The following is a 21,596-nucleotide window of genomic DNA, read 5'->3' on the forward strand; positions in this document are numbered from 1 at the left end:
CCACCCTTGCTGACAGCTAAAAAGACTGCTATCAGGCTGCCGATTCTGCCAATTGGCATTGGACCTAGATCTATTCAGGCACCATTAGATGAGAGGTCAATTTGCCATAGCTCAATAAACCCATACCAACCTCTGGAGGAAGCTTATATTCCAAGGAACCTTGGTTGAGAATGACTGGTATAGAACAGTACTCCAGTTTACATGCAGTTTGCAGGTTCAGTAAGACACACTATGTTAACAGTTCTTATCGAGCTCTATTATAAATACACCAACATCATTTACTGGAGTCAAGCCTGGCCCACCAACCTGTCAGCTTTGCCTCATCACTGGCCCATTACTGTAATGGGCAACCACAATGACCAATAGTGAGACCTGAGCAGTATAAGAGGGAGGGCCCCTTGGGTTCCATGGAACTGTGGTTTGGAAATGGATGCATGCAATGGCCGATGCTAACAGATTATCCTGGAGGATAGGTAGAAGTTTAAGGCTCAGCATTACTGTAGGCAACATCAAACCTCAAAGCTAATATATCAACATTGGGCAAAGATTAATGACAGGCCTCAGCTTATACAAGAAGCAGTAAGGTAAGCAGTCCTTAAATACCCACCTTCATTGCGGCTAGTCATACAATAACATAATGAACTGTGTTCCAGGAACAATACAGCACTTGGATGATTTGTGATAGTCTTGCGTCAATCTGAATGTTAACCTCATCTTCTTTCTGGACTTGAGCACACAATGACCAGTGCCCTTTATGTATGCAGAGCAGGCTGAAAACACAGCAATTGTGTTTCTGTGCATTAATGCAGAAAACCTTTATTATTTTGGCATTAATGGTCTTGACATGTGGTTCCATGTAACAATTAGAGAAAGAAGCGATGAGACGATGTCACATGGATGTATCCATTGTTTCATACATATATACAAGACATGTTCGAAAGACATGCTTCTGGAGTACAATAGGAGCTTTTAAAGTGCTCTAACCTTGCAAGTCTGGCCTTTTTCATTATATGTATGCATTAAAGATGGAATGTACACAAATGTAAACTGTTTTTTAATGTATATACTATTACTCCTATATATACACCAATTAACATTATGACCACCCACCCACCTAATTTTGCATTGGTCCCCCTTTTGCTGTCAAAATAGCCCTGACCCATCAAGGCATTGACTCCACTAGACCTCTGATGCTATGCTGTGGTATCAGGCACCAAGGCATCAGTAGCAGTTCCTTTAAGCCTTTGCCATTTTCCCAGTGCATTCTGGTGCCATCTCTTCCCTACATAAAATAAAATGTGTTTCGTCAGACCAAGCCACCATCTTCCATTGTTCCGTGGTCCAGTTCTGATATTCATATGCCCATTGTAGGTGCCTTTGGCTGTGGACACAGGTGAGCATGGGCACCCTGACCAGTCTGCGGTGCACTGAATGTTCTGATACCTTTTTATAGGAACCTGCATTATCTTTTTTCAGCAATTTAAATTACAGTAGCTCTTCTATTGGATCAGACTACACAGGCCAGCCTTCGCTCCAGAAATGCATCAGTGAGCATTGGCTGCCCATGGCCCTGTTGCCGGTTCACTGATTTTCCTTCCTTGAAACACTTTTGGTCGGTCTCAACCACTGCAGACTGGGAACATCCCACAAGAGCTGCAGTTTTGGAGATGCTCTCACCCAATCGTCTATCCATTACAGTTTGACCTTTGTCAAAGTCACTCAAATCCTTACCCTTGCCATTTTTTTCTGCTTTCAACACAGCAACGCCAAGGACAACATGTTCACTTGCTGCCTAATAAATCAAACCCAATTTTAGATACTATTGTGTTGAGATGATCAATGTTATTTACTTTACCTGTCAGTGGGCAAAATGTTATGGCTCATTTGTGTAAATTTCTAATATAACCTGAGAGTTGAAGAATGGTACAACCAGCTGTCAGTTGGTATTGTTGAGTTTCTGCAGCAGATCTTTCCCCAGAGTTGTGAGGATCGGTGCCAAGACATTTACCCACCACATGACACATCACAATGAGGGACCTCTTGACTTGTTACTTAAGCCAAGTATTTTGTGGGATTAGTTGGGCATTCAACCACAACTATATAGCATGAGGGATGCTACTGGTTGGTTACGATGCTGTAATAAAGACCCTCTGGGGCCCCCAAACACAAAATATTTTACACATAGTTATTGACTTTTAGCAACAGCTAGCAGGTAGAATTTCATTATTTACAGTGTCTCTAAAGTCACAAACTGTTTCTTTCCCTGGATAGAGTGTGGATGAGTTATCACCCCTTCTGGGTCTTTGTTGTTTGTTTTCCATATCCTGTTGAAGAGATTTCTCTTTACATCCTGTTCAGGAGAGTGAGGAAATCATCCCAATGTGAGAGGAAATCCTCGCTTAGATAACTGTCACGTTTTGTTCCAGGGACAACTGTAAGATTTTTTTCCCTTTCTATCCTGGTGACAATAGACAAATAGAGGGGGAAGCTCCCTATAGGAACCCACAATTCGGTAAAGACCTGATAGAGTTTCCAGCGGTTCTCCACTATATCCTAAACTTACATTTGTGGACAGAGATACACTTTAAAGTAGTTGGTTATGATTCTTGTGTTGGTTCAGCAATGCTGTCATTAGCTGCTAACGATGACCATTTTGTGCCTTTTAGGTATGATACAATTATCAACCAGTGGGAGACGGTAGCGGCTCTTCCGAAACCAGTTCACTCTGCGGCGGCCACTGTGTGTGGAGGGAAGATCTACGTCTTTGGAGGAGTGAATGAAGCGGGCAGAGCGGCGGGGGTTCTGCAGTCCTATGTGCCTCAGACCAATACCTGGAGTTTTATTGAATCACCAATGATTGGTAAGACAAGAGAACAAGTACAATGCAGAGTTTAATGATTGCGTAAACAGATATGACCTGCAGGCCAAAATATAGGATATGGAGTGTACATTATCCCTTATTTTACAAAACTTTCTATGAAAAAGAGATTCCCTGATGCAATATTTATAGCCAAACGTGTTTTATTCTCAGTGGCAGCATTTCCCATGATGGAGCAGGTACACTACTACTGCTTTCAGTAAAATATCATAAATGTTAAAGCAGACTTACTGTAAAACAACCATACTTCTAAAATGTATTATTCAAATTTCTGTTACTAACAAAGAAAGGCAGTGAATACTCCCCCTCCCTCCGACTTATGTCACTACTGTAGCCTACAGTAACATGATGTCAGAGGGGGGAACAAGTGAGGGCTGCGGGGACCCAGGAAATTGACACTCCTGGAATCTCCCAGCAGATTTTAGGAGGTGAAAAACTGTATACAGAGGTGTGGGCACATGGAAAGGTGAGTATTTACTGCTTTCTTTTACAAGTTGCAAAATGTTTTAATTATGATTTTTTTTAAATAGGGTTGCTTTAGCACACCTATGGTCATTAACAACAGGCCTGCTTATAACTTTGAAACATTATATACATAGCTTATCACTGAATCCCTAGAACCAAATGATATACCCAGTACTTCCAGGTATGAGGAGCATGTAATTTACTCCATGTGACGTTTCTGGACCTTTCAGTGTTGTCACAGGGGGAGTCCTTAGTCCTGTGAAAACTATGATTCCAGCAACTTGTAGCTTTCATAGGATTCTACTTTTGCTCCCTGTTTCCTTGCTATTATCCCTCCATCAGGATACTAATGAAATGTTTAAACAAAACCTTTCCATTTTCATAACATTCACCACAGATCTATTATATCCTGCGCTCAAAGACTCAGATCAAACGGGCGTTAGTAACAAACAGTGTTTTCATCCGCTGGTGATCAGAGGTTGTGCAGCTCAATCATGAAGCTGGGGAAGCTTGATAGAACTGTAAAAGGGGATGAAAGAAAGAGCGCACAAACCTTGCGCATTACCTCAATAAATAATGAATTATTTTATTTTATTTAGGAAATATACTCACAAACGTGACGGTAAAACAGGCATAAGTTAACCATAATCCACACAGGGTTACAGGTAAATCCAAAAGGGGGTATAAAAGCTAACGCGTTTCGAAGGGTGCTCCCTTCTTCATCAGAGCTGGGTTTGGCAGATAGAAACTTCAGTATAGCAGAGTTCCCATATCAAGGAGACATTCAGCCACTGAGTGTCAGTATTACAGCATTTCAGCATGTTTAGTCATTATGAATTATGGTTAACTTATGCCTGATTTACCGTCACGTTTGTGAGTATATTTCCTAAATAAAATAAAATTATTCATTATTTATTGAGGTAATGCGCAAGGTTTGTGCGCTCTTTCTTTCATCCCCTTTTACATTTTCATAACATACCTTATTTTAGACCCAGGGATGCCATTAGGTCTCTGTGCTTTCTATACAATGCAGGTAGACCATGGCTGGTTAGAGGAGCCAGCAGGGTGCTGTAAATAGATTCCTAAAAAAACCTCAGCACCCTGCCTCTGTACTTCTTTCAAGAGCCCTCAGTGCTAATGAAGGTAGTGGCCTGGCACTTGGAAAGAGTTATGAAAATATCAAAATCTCTCTAAGCTTCTGGCGCTGCAATGGTTATTAGCTTTGGGTCTTCAGGCAGAACAGACATAAAGGTGGTCCGATAGGGAGCACCCCCTCCCTCCTCTGCCATTGGGAAAAGTTATTTCATTACTTACAATGCATGTAACTCGATATTTGAATGGAGAGGAAAGCCTGAAACTGATCAGAATCACCCCCATTCACAGTTTGGGTTACATGCAGTATAATAAATGAAATAACTTTTCTTAATGGGATGGAGGAGGTGGGGGACAATAAATACTCAAAGCTATTAACCATTGCAGCACTAGAAATTCAGAGCCAGGAAGAGGACAGGCATTCTTGCACAGAAGATTTCTACAGGTGCCAACTGCCTGCACAGCTTGAAACATACTTCATTACACAAGTAATGACATTGATCTATTCTACGCTCAGACAAAAACGTTAACAAAAAGAATAAATACAAAACAAAAAAAAATACAAAAACATGTAAGAAAAAAAAAAGACTCACTTTTCTATGTTTCTTTGAAACTATACTGGTTGAATACCAGATCATGCTATCTTTGTGGGAAGTGCCGCAGTGAGGCACAGCTGGTAACTCTTGTGCATACAGCTCGCTGATGGAGATTCCAGAGCCTATAAAAGGTCACTTGGCCATCCCAGCCATTTGGCATCTTCTAACACTGACATATCAGTTCTGGAAGAATTGACCCATCAATGTAGAAAAAAAGTGATTGGAATAAGCACTGCAAATACCTCTGTGAATAGCTGCGTCCAGATACATTGTAAGTGCAGGACCCCTTTTTCATCAACAAGCCGCTATACAAGTCCCATCCTGAATAGCAAAACAAGCAGCAGCAGACTTCTAATGAGATGTTATCCTCAGGAGTATTAACACCATGTAATAAACCCAGGGCCAGCCTGAGATGTTCTCTCTTTGTAAGACAAATCACAGCGGGGACTTTTTTGTTAATCAACCTGCAGTCATCTGTATTCCTTTTTACCTGGAACCAAAAAGTACTTAAGAATTTCCATAACAAAAGCACAGTTAGTTTGACAATGGTGAAGATAAGTGTTTTGTCAGGCGTGGTGCATTTTGGTAGTGAAAAACAAATCTGGGCATAAGCTTTCCTCGCAGCATTGAAAACTATTCTCGTACACATTTTAAAATACGGCTTTATTGTAAACAGGCAGAAACATGAGGCTTTAAAATAATGTGCACACCTAACAATGGATGGTATTCTCAGGGGCTAGAATATGCCTGATAGAAAAAAATGGATGAAAACATTTCGCCAATGATACTATGTGGCAGCAACTGCATACTGAAAACTTTGATGGTAAAAATAATGGACATTAAATGGTGATGAGTAATGGATTCTAAGGACCCATAAAATAAAATTACTGGTTGGTTTATAGAAATTAGTTATTTACAACATTCCACGTAAAAGTTGAGGGATCAGAAGATATTTGAGTCTTGATTCTGAGAGCTGCTTGCTAAGGCTAAGTACACTAAGAAAACTAAACAGGGGGGATTGGCACAACCAAACATCTCAAAGACATTTCCACATTTATTGGGCCTCAGGATGCTGCATGCCAATCGGAGCTTTGTAAATGCACTAGGCCAGTGGTCGGCAAGCCGCGGCTCGCGAGCCACATGCGGCTCTTTACACGCTTGAATGCGGCTCTTGTGTGCCGGGCGCCCGCTCCCCTCCCTCCTCTCGGGCGGCAGGGACTCTGCAGCGTGATCCAAAAAAAAAACAGCCAGGGCAGCGCGCTCAAATGCAATGATTGGCCAGTCTCGCTACCACTCACATCCTGATAGCCAGTGATTGGCTGTCAGGATGTGTGTAGGCGGGGCAGCGTGACGAACGTGAGAGGAGCTAGGCTCCTCTCACAGTCCGCCCTGAAGACCGGGCACACGGCGAGAGGAACGCGTGGAGCAAAGGTAAGTGAATTGACACGGGGGACTTGGCTTACTACTTGCTACTTACTTACTACTACTATATGAGGGATGAATTAATATGGGGGATGAATTACTATAGGGGGGATGAATTACTATATGGGGGATGAATTACTATGGGGGATGAATTACTATGGGGGATTAATTACTATATGGGGGATGAATTACTATATGGGGGATGACTTACTATGGAGGATGAATTACTATATGGGGGATGAATTACTATATGGGGGATTAATTACTATGGGGGATGAATTACTATGGGGGATGAATTACTATATGGGGGATTAATTACTATGGGGGATGAATTACTATATGGGGGATGAATTACTATATGGGGGATGAATTACTATGAGGGGATGAATTACTATGGGGGATGAATTACTATATGGGGGATGAATTACTATGGGGGATGAATTACTATATGGGGGATGAATTACTATATGGGGGATGAATTACTATGGGGGATGAATTACTATATGGGGGATGAATTACTATATGGGGGATGAATTACTATATGGGGGATGAATTACTATGGGGGATGAATTACTATGGGGGATGAATTACTATATGGGGGATGAATTACTATATGGGGGATGAACTACTATGGGGGATGAATTACTATAAAAACTTATTGAAACTAAAAACAGTGTACCATCCTATGTATTTTCAGTTTTAAAAACGTGGCTCTCAAAATAAATTTCAATCGTGGTTTTGGCGAGATTTGGCTCAGTTGAAAAAAAAGGTTGCCCACCACTGCACTAGGCATTTGCATCAAGGGTCCTCTACTGGAAAGATGGCAACACTGGCTGAAATAGAACATCCAGCAACCATGTGAGCATAGCCTACGTGTAACCATAAACAGATATCCTGAATCAAAAGCCCGACATGATACTAGAGATTTCCAAATGTGTTCAAAAATAAAAAAAAATCGCCAACTGAGCATCCCACACTTCCAGGACTGTCCTATGCCTAGCTGCCCACTGCTCTCTATGGTTCCCACTGCTGGCTCCTTCCCAAGATTTGAATGTGGTAGTGTAAAGTCTAAAAAAAGCTTTAAAAAGACTATACATCTCCTTTAAGAAAAACATACTTAAAAACTCCTGTCCATCTAATACAATTTCCATGAAACTATGGGGATAATCCTCAGTGTCATGTAATTCATAAATTAAAGGTGAAAAAAATGACAGAGGCCTTCATTATCTCCTTGTCGCATCCCTTACCCACTGGGGTTCCTGACCGCTTCATGCCTTCATTTCACAGCATTTGAGCGTAAAACAGGTAGCGTACAGGTATCTCATGTCTAACATGTGACAGAAGCTGATAAAGGCCCTGCACAGCTGGATTGGGGACAGGACATTATCTGGAGTCAGAAATATGCAAATATTGGATCCTTGCTGGCACACAGTTGGGGGGAAGATTTGCTAATCCTTCAAAAGAGAAAAAAATATATCAGAAATGAGAATTGTTATCTGATAATTAAACACAGCTTTGACCTCTGTGAATAGAGGTTGCTTCCATAAACTGGAACTTTGTTAATGTTCTGCTTGCATGTGCTTGAAGCTCTGAATACCGATTTATTTTTAAACAATCTAAAATATTAAAGGATAGTTTCACCTATGGTGATGTACTATCTGCTTTATGAAATTATCTTTGGGAAGGCTTTTGAAATTTAACTTTGTCCACTGAAAAATTGCTGCTTTTCTCTAATGAAAAGGAAAGAGGAGAGGTCCCCCCAAAATGAGTCTACCTTCCCAAAGCACTGGTGCTCGATATAGATGACAATTGGGCTCTTTGAAATCCCCAGGACCTGAGGATGCCAGCAATGGGGGGTGTTATGAAAAACAAATATGCTGCGTTTCTTAAGGCAAGTAGGTTGCCATCCCATATCTGGTGAACTGGTAAAAGAGTCCTTTGCACCCTTTAACTATTCACCAGTGTAGGTGAGTATTTAAACAACTAGCCAAAAAAATCACGCAAGGAAAAAATGCTTGTTCCACACTGGGTGGCCTTTTTAACTGGGGTGTTAACTAGATATGCACCGATACTGTTTTTTTATCGGCAAGCAAGATTACCAATACTTTTTGGTCAAGTACTTGCCGATACCAATGATTGATACTTTGTGGTGCAATTTGCATCAATACTAAATGTATGGACGCAAATTGCACTGCAAAGATTAGCATGCGATTAGAACAGGAATGCGAATCCTGTCCAAAATTGCATGCCGTTTCCCCACTGTTCCTGTGTGAACCCAGGTTGTCATAGCCCGAGATCACACAGGAGCGGTGCAGGGAGGTTTCTCGCAGCAGACAGTGGAGATGTATACTATGGTGGCAGTTGCTCCATGTTCTCAGAAATAGGAGAGGAGAGAAAGCAGCAGAGATTTGAAATCCCGGACGGTTTTTCTCCTGTCCTTGCAGCGAGGACTGTTTGGGCTAGAGGGCTTTTGACTGGTCAGCATGACTGGTGCTGAAATAATCCCCGCTGCTTTCTCTCCTCTCCTACCACTGAGAATATGGAGCAACTGCCTCCATAGTATATATCCCTTCACACCCACCTTCTGCTCAGCCTGGGATCCCTGCAGGGAGGTTTCCTGCATCGTTCCTGTGTAAACTTGGGCTGTGACAAGCCTGGGTTCCCATAGGAGCAGTGGGGAAACTGCATGCGATTTGTACAGGAATTGCATTCCTTTTCAAATCGCATGCTAATTTTTGCAGTGCAGTTTGTTTTGACGCAAATTGCACCACAAAGTAAAGGTTTCCGGTATCGGGAGCATTTTCATGAGTTCAAGCATTTGTGAAAATACACGGTATCGGCACTGATACCGATATTGGTATCAATGCATCCCTAGTGTTAACCCTAGTGACTCTCCATATTTCTCAGCCATAGGAAGTGCAGGGAGTCTTTCCACAGGAAAGAATTTAAAGTCCAACTCCAAGGGAAAATGTCATTTACATAGTGCATTGCGCATCAATTATGCACTATTGGCCAGTGAGGCTGCCCATCACAGTTAATGGGCCGCTAGTGAGACAAAGGAGACAGGTATTGTGGGCTCCCCAAGACTTTAAAATTGTTTCAAGGGTTCCTCTGGGGTAAGAAATTCTGCTTATACTATTATAATCAATGGTACAGTTCAGAGATCTGCCATTAAAAGGTAGTAAAGCAAAACTCTTGCGAGAAGTAATTTATGTGAACTGCATAGAGCAATGTGATAGGTGTCCTTCAAGCTTCATATACTGTAGGTACAAGTACACTTTAAGGTACTTATACATAGGAGATGGCCAACGCCAATTTGGCTGATCGCATTTAGATCAGGAATGGCCATATATCTATAGACAGTGTATGACCTCTAAAAACCTATTGTTCCTTAAGTTCTGCAGATGCTTAGTCAGTATAGTTGTGTATGGCCACTGTGGGCTGTTATGTAGTACATAGCTCCTACAGAGTTGTTGATGTGTCCTGTTGTCACATTTAAGCAATCCTTACACAGATTAGAGTTTTACAGAATAGTAGTAGTGTCTACCCAGACAGAAATAAAATTGCTAACCCATCATGTCTGCTGGGTCAGCATTTTTTTCCATCATCCTCTTCTACTGAAGACATTGAGCTGGTATTGTGAGCTGCAATGGTCATCCAGCGCTATGTTGTGCTTTTGATGCTGTCCAAATCACTGTATTCCCTCTGGTAGTTCCCTGCTAATGGAAATATGGAACTGGTGCTAAATGATAGTGTGAATATCCTGAAAGATAAAGCTCTTAAACCATTGTGTCTCTACAGACCCTATAATTCCCTGTAATTACAAACGTGTAGCAGGTATAACATGGATTGCTCACCTAGCAGATATAAATATCAGTTTTCTCGTATATAAAGGTTCTGTAACTTCTCCTATGCTTGTTTTTTTTCTTACTCCCCCCCCCCCCCCCCGGTCTGGTACACACAGAGGATTCAATTACAGAAACAGAATATTTGGAGGAGAGGGTAACCAATAGCCCCAGCTAATTAATATATTCATCCATATTTACTGAAAGTCCTTTTGAAATTGAATAACATAGCATGATTAGAAGGTAATCTTGCGAGTTTGTTGTGGATTTCTTCAGACAGGAAGACACTGTGGGAGGTCTCTGCAGACGCACAGAAACACCAGGAGGTCTCCTGAAACGCTTTGGGGGAGTCTCATCAAGAGTGCTTGTGAAGGAACCAGAAAAATGTGGCAGCCCATTAACTAGTTCCATAGCCTATTAAGCATCAGAATTGCGTCAGCGACTGTCAGCCGTTTGTCAAGTGGGGTACACAAGCAATAAATAACCCTTACTCTACAGTAATCATTACTTCTCCGTAACATGCCCAACAGATCTTCTTATCTGATACGGTTTAGACACTTGTGTGTCACTGTATGATTACACACCATGGTTTTAACACAAGCCCAGAATAACCATTATGGCATTTGACAAAAGGACCAACCTGAAAATGCTTCTGAAAGCGGCTGCGTCTTTTGTAGTAATACCAGAAAGCTCAACAGAGCCAATATTTCCTGCACTTATGCATCCATACCATGGCTATAATCAGACAGAAATGGCAGTATATAATGATTGTATGAGACATGGATATGTGTTGGTGTGGTTTTTATGTGTGTCATAGTTTTATATATTTTGATTTTGTGTGTATTTTTATGTGTACTTGTGCATTATTTTCCAACCACCAAATATTTTCATAGATGCGCATATTCTTTTCATACTGTATGCCTAATTACGAGTATATCTTTTTACAAAAAAAGTACGGTTGGTTTGATTCAGCCTGCTGATATTCATGATGCCACAATCAGTACATATGTCTGCATACATTATAGGCGTCCCTGCTTTTTGTAGTTATTGTTTGGTTATTATGGCTGCACATATTTTCTGAGCTGGCAGACAGGCAGATTAACTGCTCCTTTTTATGTGACTTTATACTGTATATACATTACAGGCAATCCCAGGATCTGTGCACTTCTTTCTTGGAGTAATCGTTTTCACTTCTAAGTGCTTCCCAGGTCTCTTGTGGTCATTTGTCATGCTGTGGGTACCCAATCATGTCAATGCTCAGGGTCGGTTGATGATTTTGTTCATTTTATATAGTTGTAGCCTGGTCTGCAGAACTGGCAGGAGAGGAATAGCATAGTGGACTTGATTGTCAGTTTACTGTTTGCAATGCCGTTCTTGTTCATGTTTGGGGAGAGGATGTTTGTGTCTGATCAGAGACATTTTACAGGCATGGCTGCAGAAGAGGCTGCTATTACAGAACATTAGGCCCAACAGTGTTAAGCCCTTCCTCCAGCCTATCGGGGGGATCACTGAGGATGTGGACTGCTAGGGAGTCTGATGAGAGGTGTTGGAGGATTGTGGGAGGTGTAGTTTCTACAGACTGAGCTGGCTTTAGACTCCAACAGAAAAAGACTGCAGCTCCCAAAGGTACTGGGGTAGAGAGTAGGAGGAGTGTTGAAACTTTCCTGTGCTGAGAAGAAAAAAAGGGGATTATATGTAAAGGAATTGAAGGTGAGAGCAGGCTGCTACACCTGAGGGAAAAAGAGACATGGGGCAGCCATTCCAGAACATTGGGGGATGCTCTGGATGCTAGTTGAGCCTGCTGTCTAACTGAGGTGCCAGACGCTGAGGACACTGACTGGAGGATACTTTATCCAGGAAGCAGTTGAGATCCCCTACTGACACAGTGTTGGTGAGAGGCTTCTTGCCAAGCCTACACTACACCTTGATAAAAGAGGGGTATAATTGTCTGCAAGAAATACAGTGTTAGTGCCTTCTTTAGCTCTTCAATGGACACTACTCTGAGCACTCCACCATAATGGTTGGGCCCCAGTGAGCTTACTAGCAGAAAAAATAGCACATATTGACTGCTCAACTGTTTTAGCTGAATAATTTCCCCTAGTTAGGATTGCCCCAGTATAGGGTTTAGGAGGGATTGTACTTCATCAGGGCTAGTATGTGGAAGAGCAATAGACAATAAAAAGAAATGATAATATGTAACTCATTGCATTGTGTAAATAACTCTTTAAGTTGGACATACAAAAACAATATGGTGAAAGTATAAAAATATAATGTGCATTAGATCACTAGTATAATTATATCAATTTTACAATCACATAAAAATATAGTGTACAATAGATCACTTATACAAACATATGGATAGCTCACTAAGGTAAAACATAACATACATAAATGAAAGGGCGCAAAAAAAAACAAAAAAACAAATACCATAAATGTAATATACCAGGTCTGTACTATATATGGAAATAAAACATGCATAGTCTCATCACTGATCATGTAGAGTACTTTGCATGAGGATATTCATTGTTTCTAAATGTATGTCAATAAGATAGAGATAAAATAAAATGAAATTAAATAAAAATATAGTTTCATATGAACTAGTGGGCGAGGAGGAGGGATTAAGCTGTTATGATGTATGAAATTGGAAACAACCTGGAACAATCAGTGTGGTTAGAACAGTGATGCAGAATAGAATAAGGTCCATTGGAATCTGTGAATAGTAGATAATAGAAGCCATAAGTATTGGAAAGAAGGAAAAATAAGAGGAAAAAAAAATATATAGACGGGAAGAAATAGAGGAAATTGGATAAAATAGATAGCCAAGGGGAGCAGATTGGATCGCTGAGGGGAGCTTAATAAGAATTCTTCGTGATATGGATAGAGCTCACTGTGCTGGCAGAGGGAAGGGACTGTAATGAGGTCCAAAGTAACTGATTGATAGAGGACACCAGTGGTTTTAGCTGTGAGGGGACGATGAAGGAGAAAAGTGACAGGAGCCTGCTGAGGGCTGTTTGTAAGGACAGGGACAAGGAAGGCAACTGACCATTGGAAGGCTTACCAGGAATTGTACCTTATGGGTGGATAGGGGAATGAGAACACATGGATGTTGTAGAGATAAATGTGATCTATACCATGATTTTAAATAATTAATATTTCATCTTTTGTGAACTCCTTGATCTTATCAGAGACATACACACACCTTAAAAGTCCCCTTGTTTTTGGAGGAACAATATGTCTAGAAAACTTTGATCTAATTGTACCACAGGTCTGGACCAATGTCAGTACCTGCATGGCCACATGGGGAGTATGGGGCTCAGTTTATTGGAAAGAGAGGGTGGATGGAGATGGAGAGGCAGAAGGAACTGTGGGTGAATGTGGAATAAGGAAGTTGGAGGTGGTTGGACTGGTGAAGGCAGAATCAGCTCTTAGTTTAGGTGGAGATGTGAGCAGGGGAAAGTAGACAGGGGATTGCAAAAAAAACTTGTGGTTGGGGTGTGAGTGGAAAGGCGGGGGTCTGGAGGTGATCTGGAGGAAAGAAATGGAGGATGAAGTGGAATCGGAGTGACAGAGAGAAGTGCAGGGGAAGAAAGGCTTGAATGCTGTTAGAGGACAAACAGAGCTAAGAATAACCTGTCCCACTGAAAATGACAGATGTGGACGAGGAGTTTTGGTAATAAGATATATCTGTGAATTATGGAGGTGCAGGTTTTAAGGGGACCATCAGGATTAGGTAGTGGATGCAGTGTAACCAGGGTGAAAGAGCAAAGTGTGGGGAAAGAAAGGTCTTGACAGCTGAAAATGGGAGAGATGGAGAAAAAAACTAACCTGTCCATTAAGTGGCGTTAAGGCATGGGATGAAATTTGGTGTTTGAAATTAAAATAGATGACAGGGGTGTGGCATACTGATGGACAGATGTGTAGGTGGAATTTCAGCGTGGAGACAGACCTATGTATCTTGGATGTCTAGGTGATAAATGGATTATCAGAGGACGCTAGTGAGTCTATCACCTATGTTTGAACAGATAGGATGTAGCAAATGTAACTATTGTAAGAAAGATATACACTACATTGCCAAAAAGTATTGGAACACCCCTCCAAATCATTGGAATCAGGTGTTCCAATTACCTCCATGGCCACAGGTGCAGACTGCTTCTACAAACATTTGTAAAAGAATGGGTCGCTCCCAGGAGCTCAGTGAATTCAAGCGTAAACTTTTGTAAAAATCCGTGAAATTTCCTTGCTACTAAATATTCCACAATCAACTGTTAGTGGTATGATAACAAACTGATAGCAACTGGGAACAACAGCAGCTCAGCCATGAAGTGGTAGGCCACGTAAAATGACAGAGCGGGGTCAGCGCATGCTGAAACGCACAGTGTGCAGAAGGCGTCAACTGTCTGCAGAGTCAAAAGTCTAAAGTCCACCAAACTCGACGTGGCGAGTGCTTTTTTTGTGCACAGCGCTGGATCGAGTTTGGCCTCAGGTAAGTCTAAGGGGGGACTGGATGGGGGGGTCCTGGAAACAGAGGGATTTTTTACCTAAATGCAGAGAATGCATTAGGGTAAAAAAAATCTTTAGAACCACTTTAAAGTGGGACTTCACCCAAAAGGGGAGGTTCCGCTTGTTTGTATCCTCCACTGCTACTTGGCACTTTTGGGGGGGGGGCAGGTACCTGGTTTTGACAGATATGCTCTCCCACTTTGGTCAGATGTGCTGCAGATTTCTGAGTCAGAAGTTCGTCCCTCCTCCTCCCCCTCTGCAGCCTTCTAGGTCACTTCACTTTGCGCATGCGCAGTAGGAAACTCTTACTTAAGATGCTGGTGCCTACACCCGAAGCCGCTTGAAGAATCAGCTCAGGTGAGGACATCACTGGATCCCTGGACAGGTAAGTGTCCTTATATTAAGAGTCAGCAGCTATAGGATTTGTAGCTGCTGAATTTTAATTGTTTGGGGGGTAGCCTGGAGCTCCGCCTTAAGCCACCCCGACAGTGTTGTATGATTTGTACTAACACCCTGTAACTGTCACTTTTGCAAGACAGCTTGCTCTGCATGGAGAAACATATGAAAAAGGTATTGGAAATAATAAAAGGAATTCATATACTGGATGCTATCATTACTAGTGTTGACTACGTACTGTTAATTACAATATTTTTCTTTATAGGCGACCTTTAAATCGAAACCATTAAACAGTCACACACAGTTTTCATTGTTCTGACATTGCAGATGCTAAAAATAATCTGTTCACGAAAGCACTGGCCTTTTTCATGTGCTAATGTCATTTAAGCTCGCCTTCTCCAAAACCTTACTCCATTCCCCAGGCAGAGTTCACTTTGAGTTATACTAGCTGGGAGCAAGAGGATAAAAGTGTTTTAAAGTGATGCTATCGCCAGAAAAAAAAGAGTATAATGTTTTGTATTGAACCTCTAGCCCCTGAAGTCAGTCGTCATTTTGTGCCTTGATAGTTTTCTTTGGATGTTGTTTTGTAATTGCATTTACCAAGACACACCTTCATTATCCTGTGGTTGTAAGAAGCCATCATTGGTGGAATGGCTGCGGTGGTAGAGGTGCTGTACTGGACCCACAGCCTAAAAGGTGTCCATGCTGCAAATGTTAATGTTAAGTCAACTCATCATCAGCAATCCAGTAAATGTAAACAATAACAAAAATATAATATATTGCAATTTACAGTCCTTTCAGGTGGTGGCTGCATTAATTACTTGCCCCCCAGAGGATTTACACCCCTTCCTGACCAGGCCATTTTTTGTGATAAGGCTGTGCGTTACTTTAACTGACAATTGTGCAGTCATGCAACGCTGCACCCAAATTAAATTTATGTCCTTTTTTTCCCACAAATAAAGCTTTCTTTCAGTGGTATTTGATCACCTCTGCATTTTTTATTTTTTGCACTATAGGCAAAAAAAGACCAACAATTTTTAGAAAAAAAATTTTTTTTGACTTTTTGCTATAAAACATAAAAAAAATCAAATTTCATCATAAATTTAGGCCAAAATGTATTCTGCTCTTTTTGCTGAAAAAAAATCCCAATACACGGAAATTAATTGGTTTGCGTGAAAGTTATAGCATCTACAAATGGCGGTATATATACTGGATTTAAAAAAAAAAATTATACTAGTAATGGCGGCGATCAGCGACTTATAGCCGGACTGCAGCGGGCATTCTGACTCTGGGGGGGGGGACTGACTAATGCAGGCCATAGACGGGTCGAAAATCGGCTGATTGTTCGCCGAAAAAGAAAATCGGCCGATTTTTCGCCCCAAAAAAAATCGGTCCATTTTCGCACCGTGAATGGTTTAATTGGTTGGCCGTTTTTCGGGGTTTTGGCACATTTTTTTTATAGGTAAAGTTGGAAAATAATCGGCCGATTTTGCCGATCGGCCGATTTTCACGGCAATGATGGGCAAATCGGCCGATCGTTTTACCGATAAAAAATCGGTGCATGAGCCGTGACCTGCAAGAAGAAGAAAAGAAGAAAAAGAAGAAGAAAAAAAGAAGAAGAAGAAGAAAAAGAAGAGGAAAAGAAGAAGAAGGAGAAAAAGAAGGAAAAGAAGAAGAAGAAGAAAAAGAAGGAAAAGAAGAAGAGGAAGAAAAGAATTCCAGTCCGCTATTATATCTGACATGAAAAAGTTTTGCAGTTGCAACAATGTATCTATCTGTATCCGAATAAAACCATCTGTATCCGAAATGGATACAAATAGATACATTGTTGCAACTGCTATACTTTTTCATGTCAAATATAATAGTGGAGCTCTCTGCAAGGGACAGAAGTAATTAAATGCCGGCCGTAGACGGGGCGAAAATCAGCTGATTTTTTTTTACCGTTGGTGGTAACGTCGGCCTATTGAACGACTGATTTTTCGTTTTTTGTTTTTTTTTAAATGGCCAGTTTTCGACCCATCTATGGCTTGCATAACTACCACTGACATCCCCAGTGACACTAATACAGTGATCAGTGCTAATAAAAATCAATGACACTGTACTAATGACACTGGGCAGGAAGGAATTAACATCTGGGACGATCAAAGGGTTAACAGTGTACTGTGTGCAGTTTAACATCATGTGCTGTGTGTGTTTTACTAGGGAAACATGCTGCTGTGTATTTCTCTGCTGGCAGAAGACAGACCTGTGTAGTTTACACACAGGTCTCTCCCCTGTCAGTGTTACTCAGCGATCGCCAAGTGCCAATGGGGTATTTTTGGCCGGGACCCGGTGATTGATATATGTAGCCGCCAACGGCAGCACAGGTAAGGTGGCGCACACCCCTTACCCGGAAATGCAAATCACGTGTATATATGTGATTTTGCGTAGCCCTGCTGCCCTGTAGCGGCAGTTCTACCACTACAGGTGGCAGGCAAGCGGTTAATCTGTTTTTTTCAAGCTAAGAACATTTTTACTAGATATGTAAAATACCTGTTGACCCTTCTAGAAATGCAGTGTCCTTGTCACTTCCTGAGAGTTGCACAGAAGAATATCTTACTTCCTAGTTATCTTTTGTAAACTAACAATTACCATCCCCCTTTTTAACCTAGGTTCACACCTAAGCGTTTTGCAGAAACATACTACAGTCCATTTAACATGATTTCCTATGGGACACATTCACATCTCCACGTTTTTTATGTTTTTTTTGTATTTGTGTTTTTTGGAAAGGGTCAGGGACTTTTTTAAATGCAAATAAATGCGTTTTTGGTTTTATAGACTTTATTGGAGATGCTGCAGAAAAGCATGTAGTGCATTTTGCTGCATTTGTGCTGTTTTTAATGCGTTTTTGGTGCATTTTGCATTTTAATCTGCCCAGTAACAAGGGAAAAAAATGCAAAATGCATAAAAAACGCCTGAAAAATGCATGTGCAAAGACGCACCACAAAACGCATTGCAGAAACGGATCAAATGCAAACTGCATAGGTGTGATCCTAGCCTAATGGAGATGAAGAGATATGGGCATGTTTGTAGTGCCTGTCAGGAAGAGAACAGCTCAGTGTGACAACCATATTTCCCTCCATAGATACAGTGGAGGAATGATGAAGCCCCCCAGTTACAGGGAGTGTGTTATTTGCAGGATTAACAGGTGAAAATAAAGCAAAAGAAGCTTGAAAAATTAAAAGAAATACAGCCACCACACCAAGGGCTGGTAAACTATTTTAATTTTTGGTTTTATATATATAATTTAAAGACAGACATACTTTATAAAGTACACAAATTATTGCAGTTCTGTTCCCCTTAATAAATCAGTTCATCTGCTGACAAGGAGCATTCTGACTGGAGGAGAATGCAAAATGACGCAGAAATTAGTTCCTCACTGTGCCACTTTATTGTTACTGTTCATGACAGACTGCTCATAGGAACTGGGTCGAATGATTCAGGCTGTCATTCAGTCTGGGAGCCTGAGGACATCTTGTGGCAGAAAAGGAGTACATACCCCGGCTGCAGATTCCCTCTGGTGCTCCCCCTTCCTACCCACCCTTTACCTCTGTATTTGTATGTATCTGAATTTCTTCCTTGTGTGCTGCAATGACTTGTTGTTGCAACTCTGCCTTTCTCCTGGCAGAACAAAGCAGTGTTAAATACACCTCTTTTTACAAATGTTTTCAGACACATCAGGTGTTTTGGCGTTCATTCATTTGATTGGCCAGAATAATAATTTATTCTGGCCATTGACATGAATGAACGCTCAAGCGCTAAACATGACTAGTACTGAAGCACGTTTAGATGCATTCACACACGTTTAGGTGCGTTGGGCTTATTGTAGCAAAACAAAATATATATATATATGTGTGTATATATATATATACAGTCATGGCCGAAATTGTTGGCACCCTTGATATTTCTCCAGGAAATCATGTATTTCTCACGAAACGTATTGCATTAACACATGTTTTGCTATACACATGTTTATTCCCTTTGTGTGTATTGGGACAAAACAAAAAAAGGGAGGAAAGAAAGCAAATTCGACATAATGTCACACAAACCTCCAAAAATGGGCTGGACAAAAGTATTGGCACCCTTTCACAACTGCGGATAAATAAGAATGTTACAAGCATGTGATGCTCCTGTAAACTCACCTGGGGCAAGTAACAGGTGTGGGCAATATAGAAATCACACCTGAAAGCAGATAAAAAGGAGAGACGTTCACTTAACCTTTGCATTGTGTGTCTGTCTGTGCCACACTAAGCATGGACAACAGAAAGAGGAGACGAGAACTGTCTGAGGACCTGAGAACCAAAATTGTGGCAAAATATCAACAATCTCAAGGTTACAAGTCCATCTCCAGAGAACTAGATTTGCCTTTGTCCACAGTGCGCAACATTATCAAGAAGTTTGCAACCCATGGCACTGTAGCTAATCTCCCTGGTCGTGGACGGATGAGGAAAATTGATGAAAGATTGCAACGCAGAATAGTCCGGATGGTGGATAAGCAGCCCCAAACATGTTCCAAAGACATTCAAGCTGTCCTGCAGGCTCAGGGAGCATCAGTGTCAGCGCGAACTATCCGTCGACATTTAAATGAAATGAAACGCTATGGCAGGAGACCCAGGAGGACCCCACTGCTGACACAGAGACATAAAAAAGCAAGACTACAGTTTGCCAAAATGTACTTGAGTAAGCCAAAAGCCTTCTGGGAAAACGTCTTGTGGACAGATGAGACCAAGATAGAGCTTTTCGGTAAAGCACATCATTCTACTGTTTACCGAAAACGGAATGAGGCCTACAAAGAACAAAACACAGTACCTACGGTAAAATATGGTGGAGGTTCAATGATGTTTTGGGGTTGTTTTGCTGCCTCTGGCACTGGGTGCCTTGACTGTGTGCAAGGCATCATGAAATCTGAGGATTACCAAAGGATTTTGGGTCGCACTGTAGGGCCCAGTGTCAGAAAGCTGGGTTTGCGTCCAAGATCCTGGGTCTTCCAGCAGGACAATGACCCCAAACATACGTCAAAAAGCACTCAGAAATGGATGGCAAAGAAGCGCTGGAGAGTTCTGAAGTGGCCAGCAATGAGCCCAGATCTAAATCCCATTGAACACCTGTGGAGAGATCTTAAAATTGCTGTTGGGAAAAGGTGTCCTTCCAATAAGAGAGACCTGGAGCTGTTTGCAAAGGAAGAGTGGTCCAAAATTCCGGGTGAGAGGTGTCAGAAGCTTATTGATGGTTATAGGAAGCGACTGATTTCAGTTATGTTTTCCAAAGGGTGTGCAACCAAATATTAAGTTAAGGGTGCCAATACTTTTGTCCAGCCCATTTTTGGGGTTTTGTGTGACATTATGTCATATTTGCTTTTCTGCCTCTGTTTTATATTTGTTCCAATACATACAAAGGGAATAAACATGTGTATAGCAAAACATGTGTTAATGCAATACCTTTTTTGTGTGAAATACTTGATTTTCAGGAAAAATATCAAGGGTGCCAACAATTTCGGCCATGACTGTATATATCTATGCTGTTGATGAAGATAAAGATGAATTTTACCATTTTCTGGTCAATCTTTAACCGCGCTATAGCCAAAAGACGGCTACAACGCAGTTGTCCAGTTCCGGGAGGACGTCCAGGGACATCCTCACAGAATGCTCCCCCAGCGGTGTGCACCCAGCACTGTCGCTGATAAGGTAAAAGGACAATCACAGCGGCCTTTTGCCACACGATCAGCTGTATCCAATGACACAGCAGATCACAATGTAAATACACTTACCGGTTATCGGCTGCACTTTCCTCACGCTGTCACAGTGTGAGGAAAGTACTGCCGATAACCGTCAAATGTGACAGGGGAGACCTGCACTAATAATCAGGGCACTGATTATCAGTGCTGAGCAATGCCGCCCAGCAGTGTCACCCATCAGTGCCTAGCAGTGCCACCCATCAGTGCCCAGAAGTGTCGCCCAGCAGTGCCGTCTGTCAGTGCCTCCAGTCAGTGCTTTCAGTCAGGGCCGCCCATCAGTGCCCACCAGTGCTGCCTATCAGTGTCGCCTATCATGGCATATCAGTGCATCATCCGTGCCTCCTCATCAATGCCCACCAGTGATGCCTCATCAGTGCTACCTATCAGTGACGCCTCTTCAGTGCCCATCGGTGCTGCCTATCATTGCCCATCAGTGCTGCCTATCAGTGCAGGAGAAAAATTACCTGTTTGCAAAATTTTATAATAATTTTTCCAATTTTTTGCGCTTTGTTCATTTACAGTGCAAAAAATAAAAACCCCAGTGGCGATTAAATACCACAATATGAAAGCTCTATTTTTGTGAAAAAAATGATAAAAATGTCATATGGGTACAGTGTTGCATGACCGCG

General features: G+C 41.6%; 1 protein-coding gene across 3 annotated transcripts in view; it reads left to right on the forward strand.

Moving 5' to 3' along the window:
* The window catches only part of KLHL29 (kelch like family member 29), a 1,282,993-nt gene that overhangs the window by 1,193,570 nt on the left and 67,827 nt on the right, over window positions 1-21,596 (forward strand). For all 3 annotated transcript variants that reach the window (XM_089656087.1, XM_089656089.1, XM_089656088.1), the window contains one exon: window positions 2,667-2,860. In XM_089656087.1, coding sequence (XP_089512213.1) covers window positions 2,667-2,860 — 194 coding nt within the window. The remainder of the gene's footprint in view (window positions 1-2,666; window positions 2,861-21,596) is intronic.

Source organism: Staurois parvus, unplaced genomic scaffold (assembly GCF_062004578.1).
Source record: "Staurois parvus isolate SC_StPar_1 unplaced genomic scaffold, SC_StPar_1.0 ptg000886l, whole genome shotgun sequence".
NCBI lineage: Eukaryota > Metazoa > Chordata > Amphibia > Anura > Ranidae > Staurois > Staurois parvus.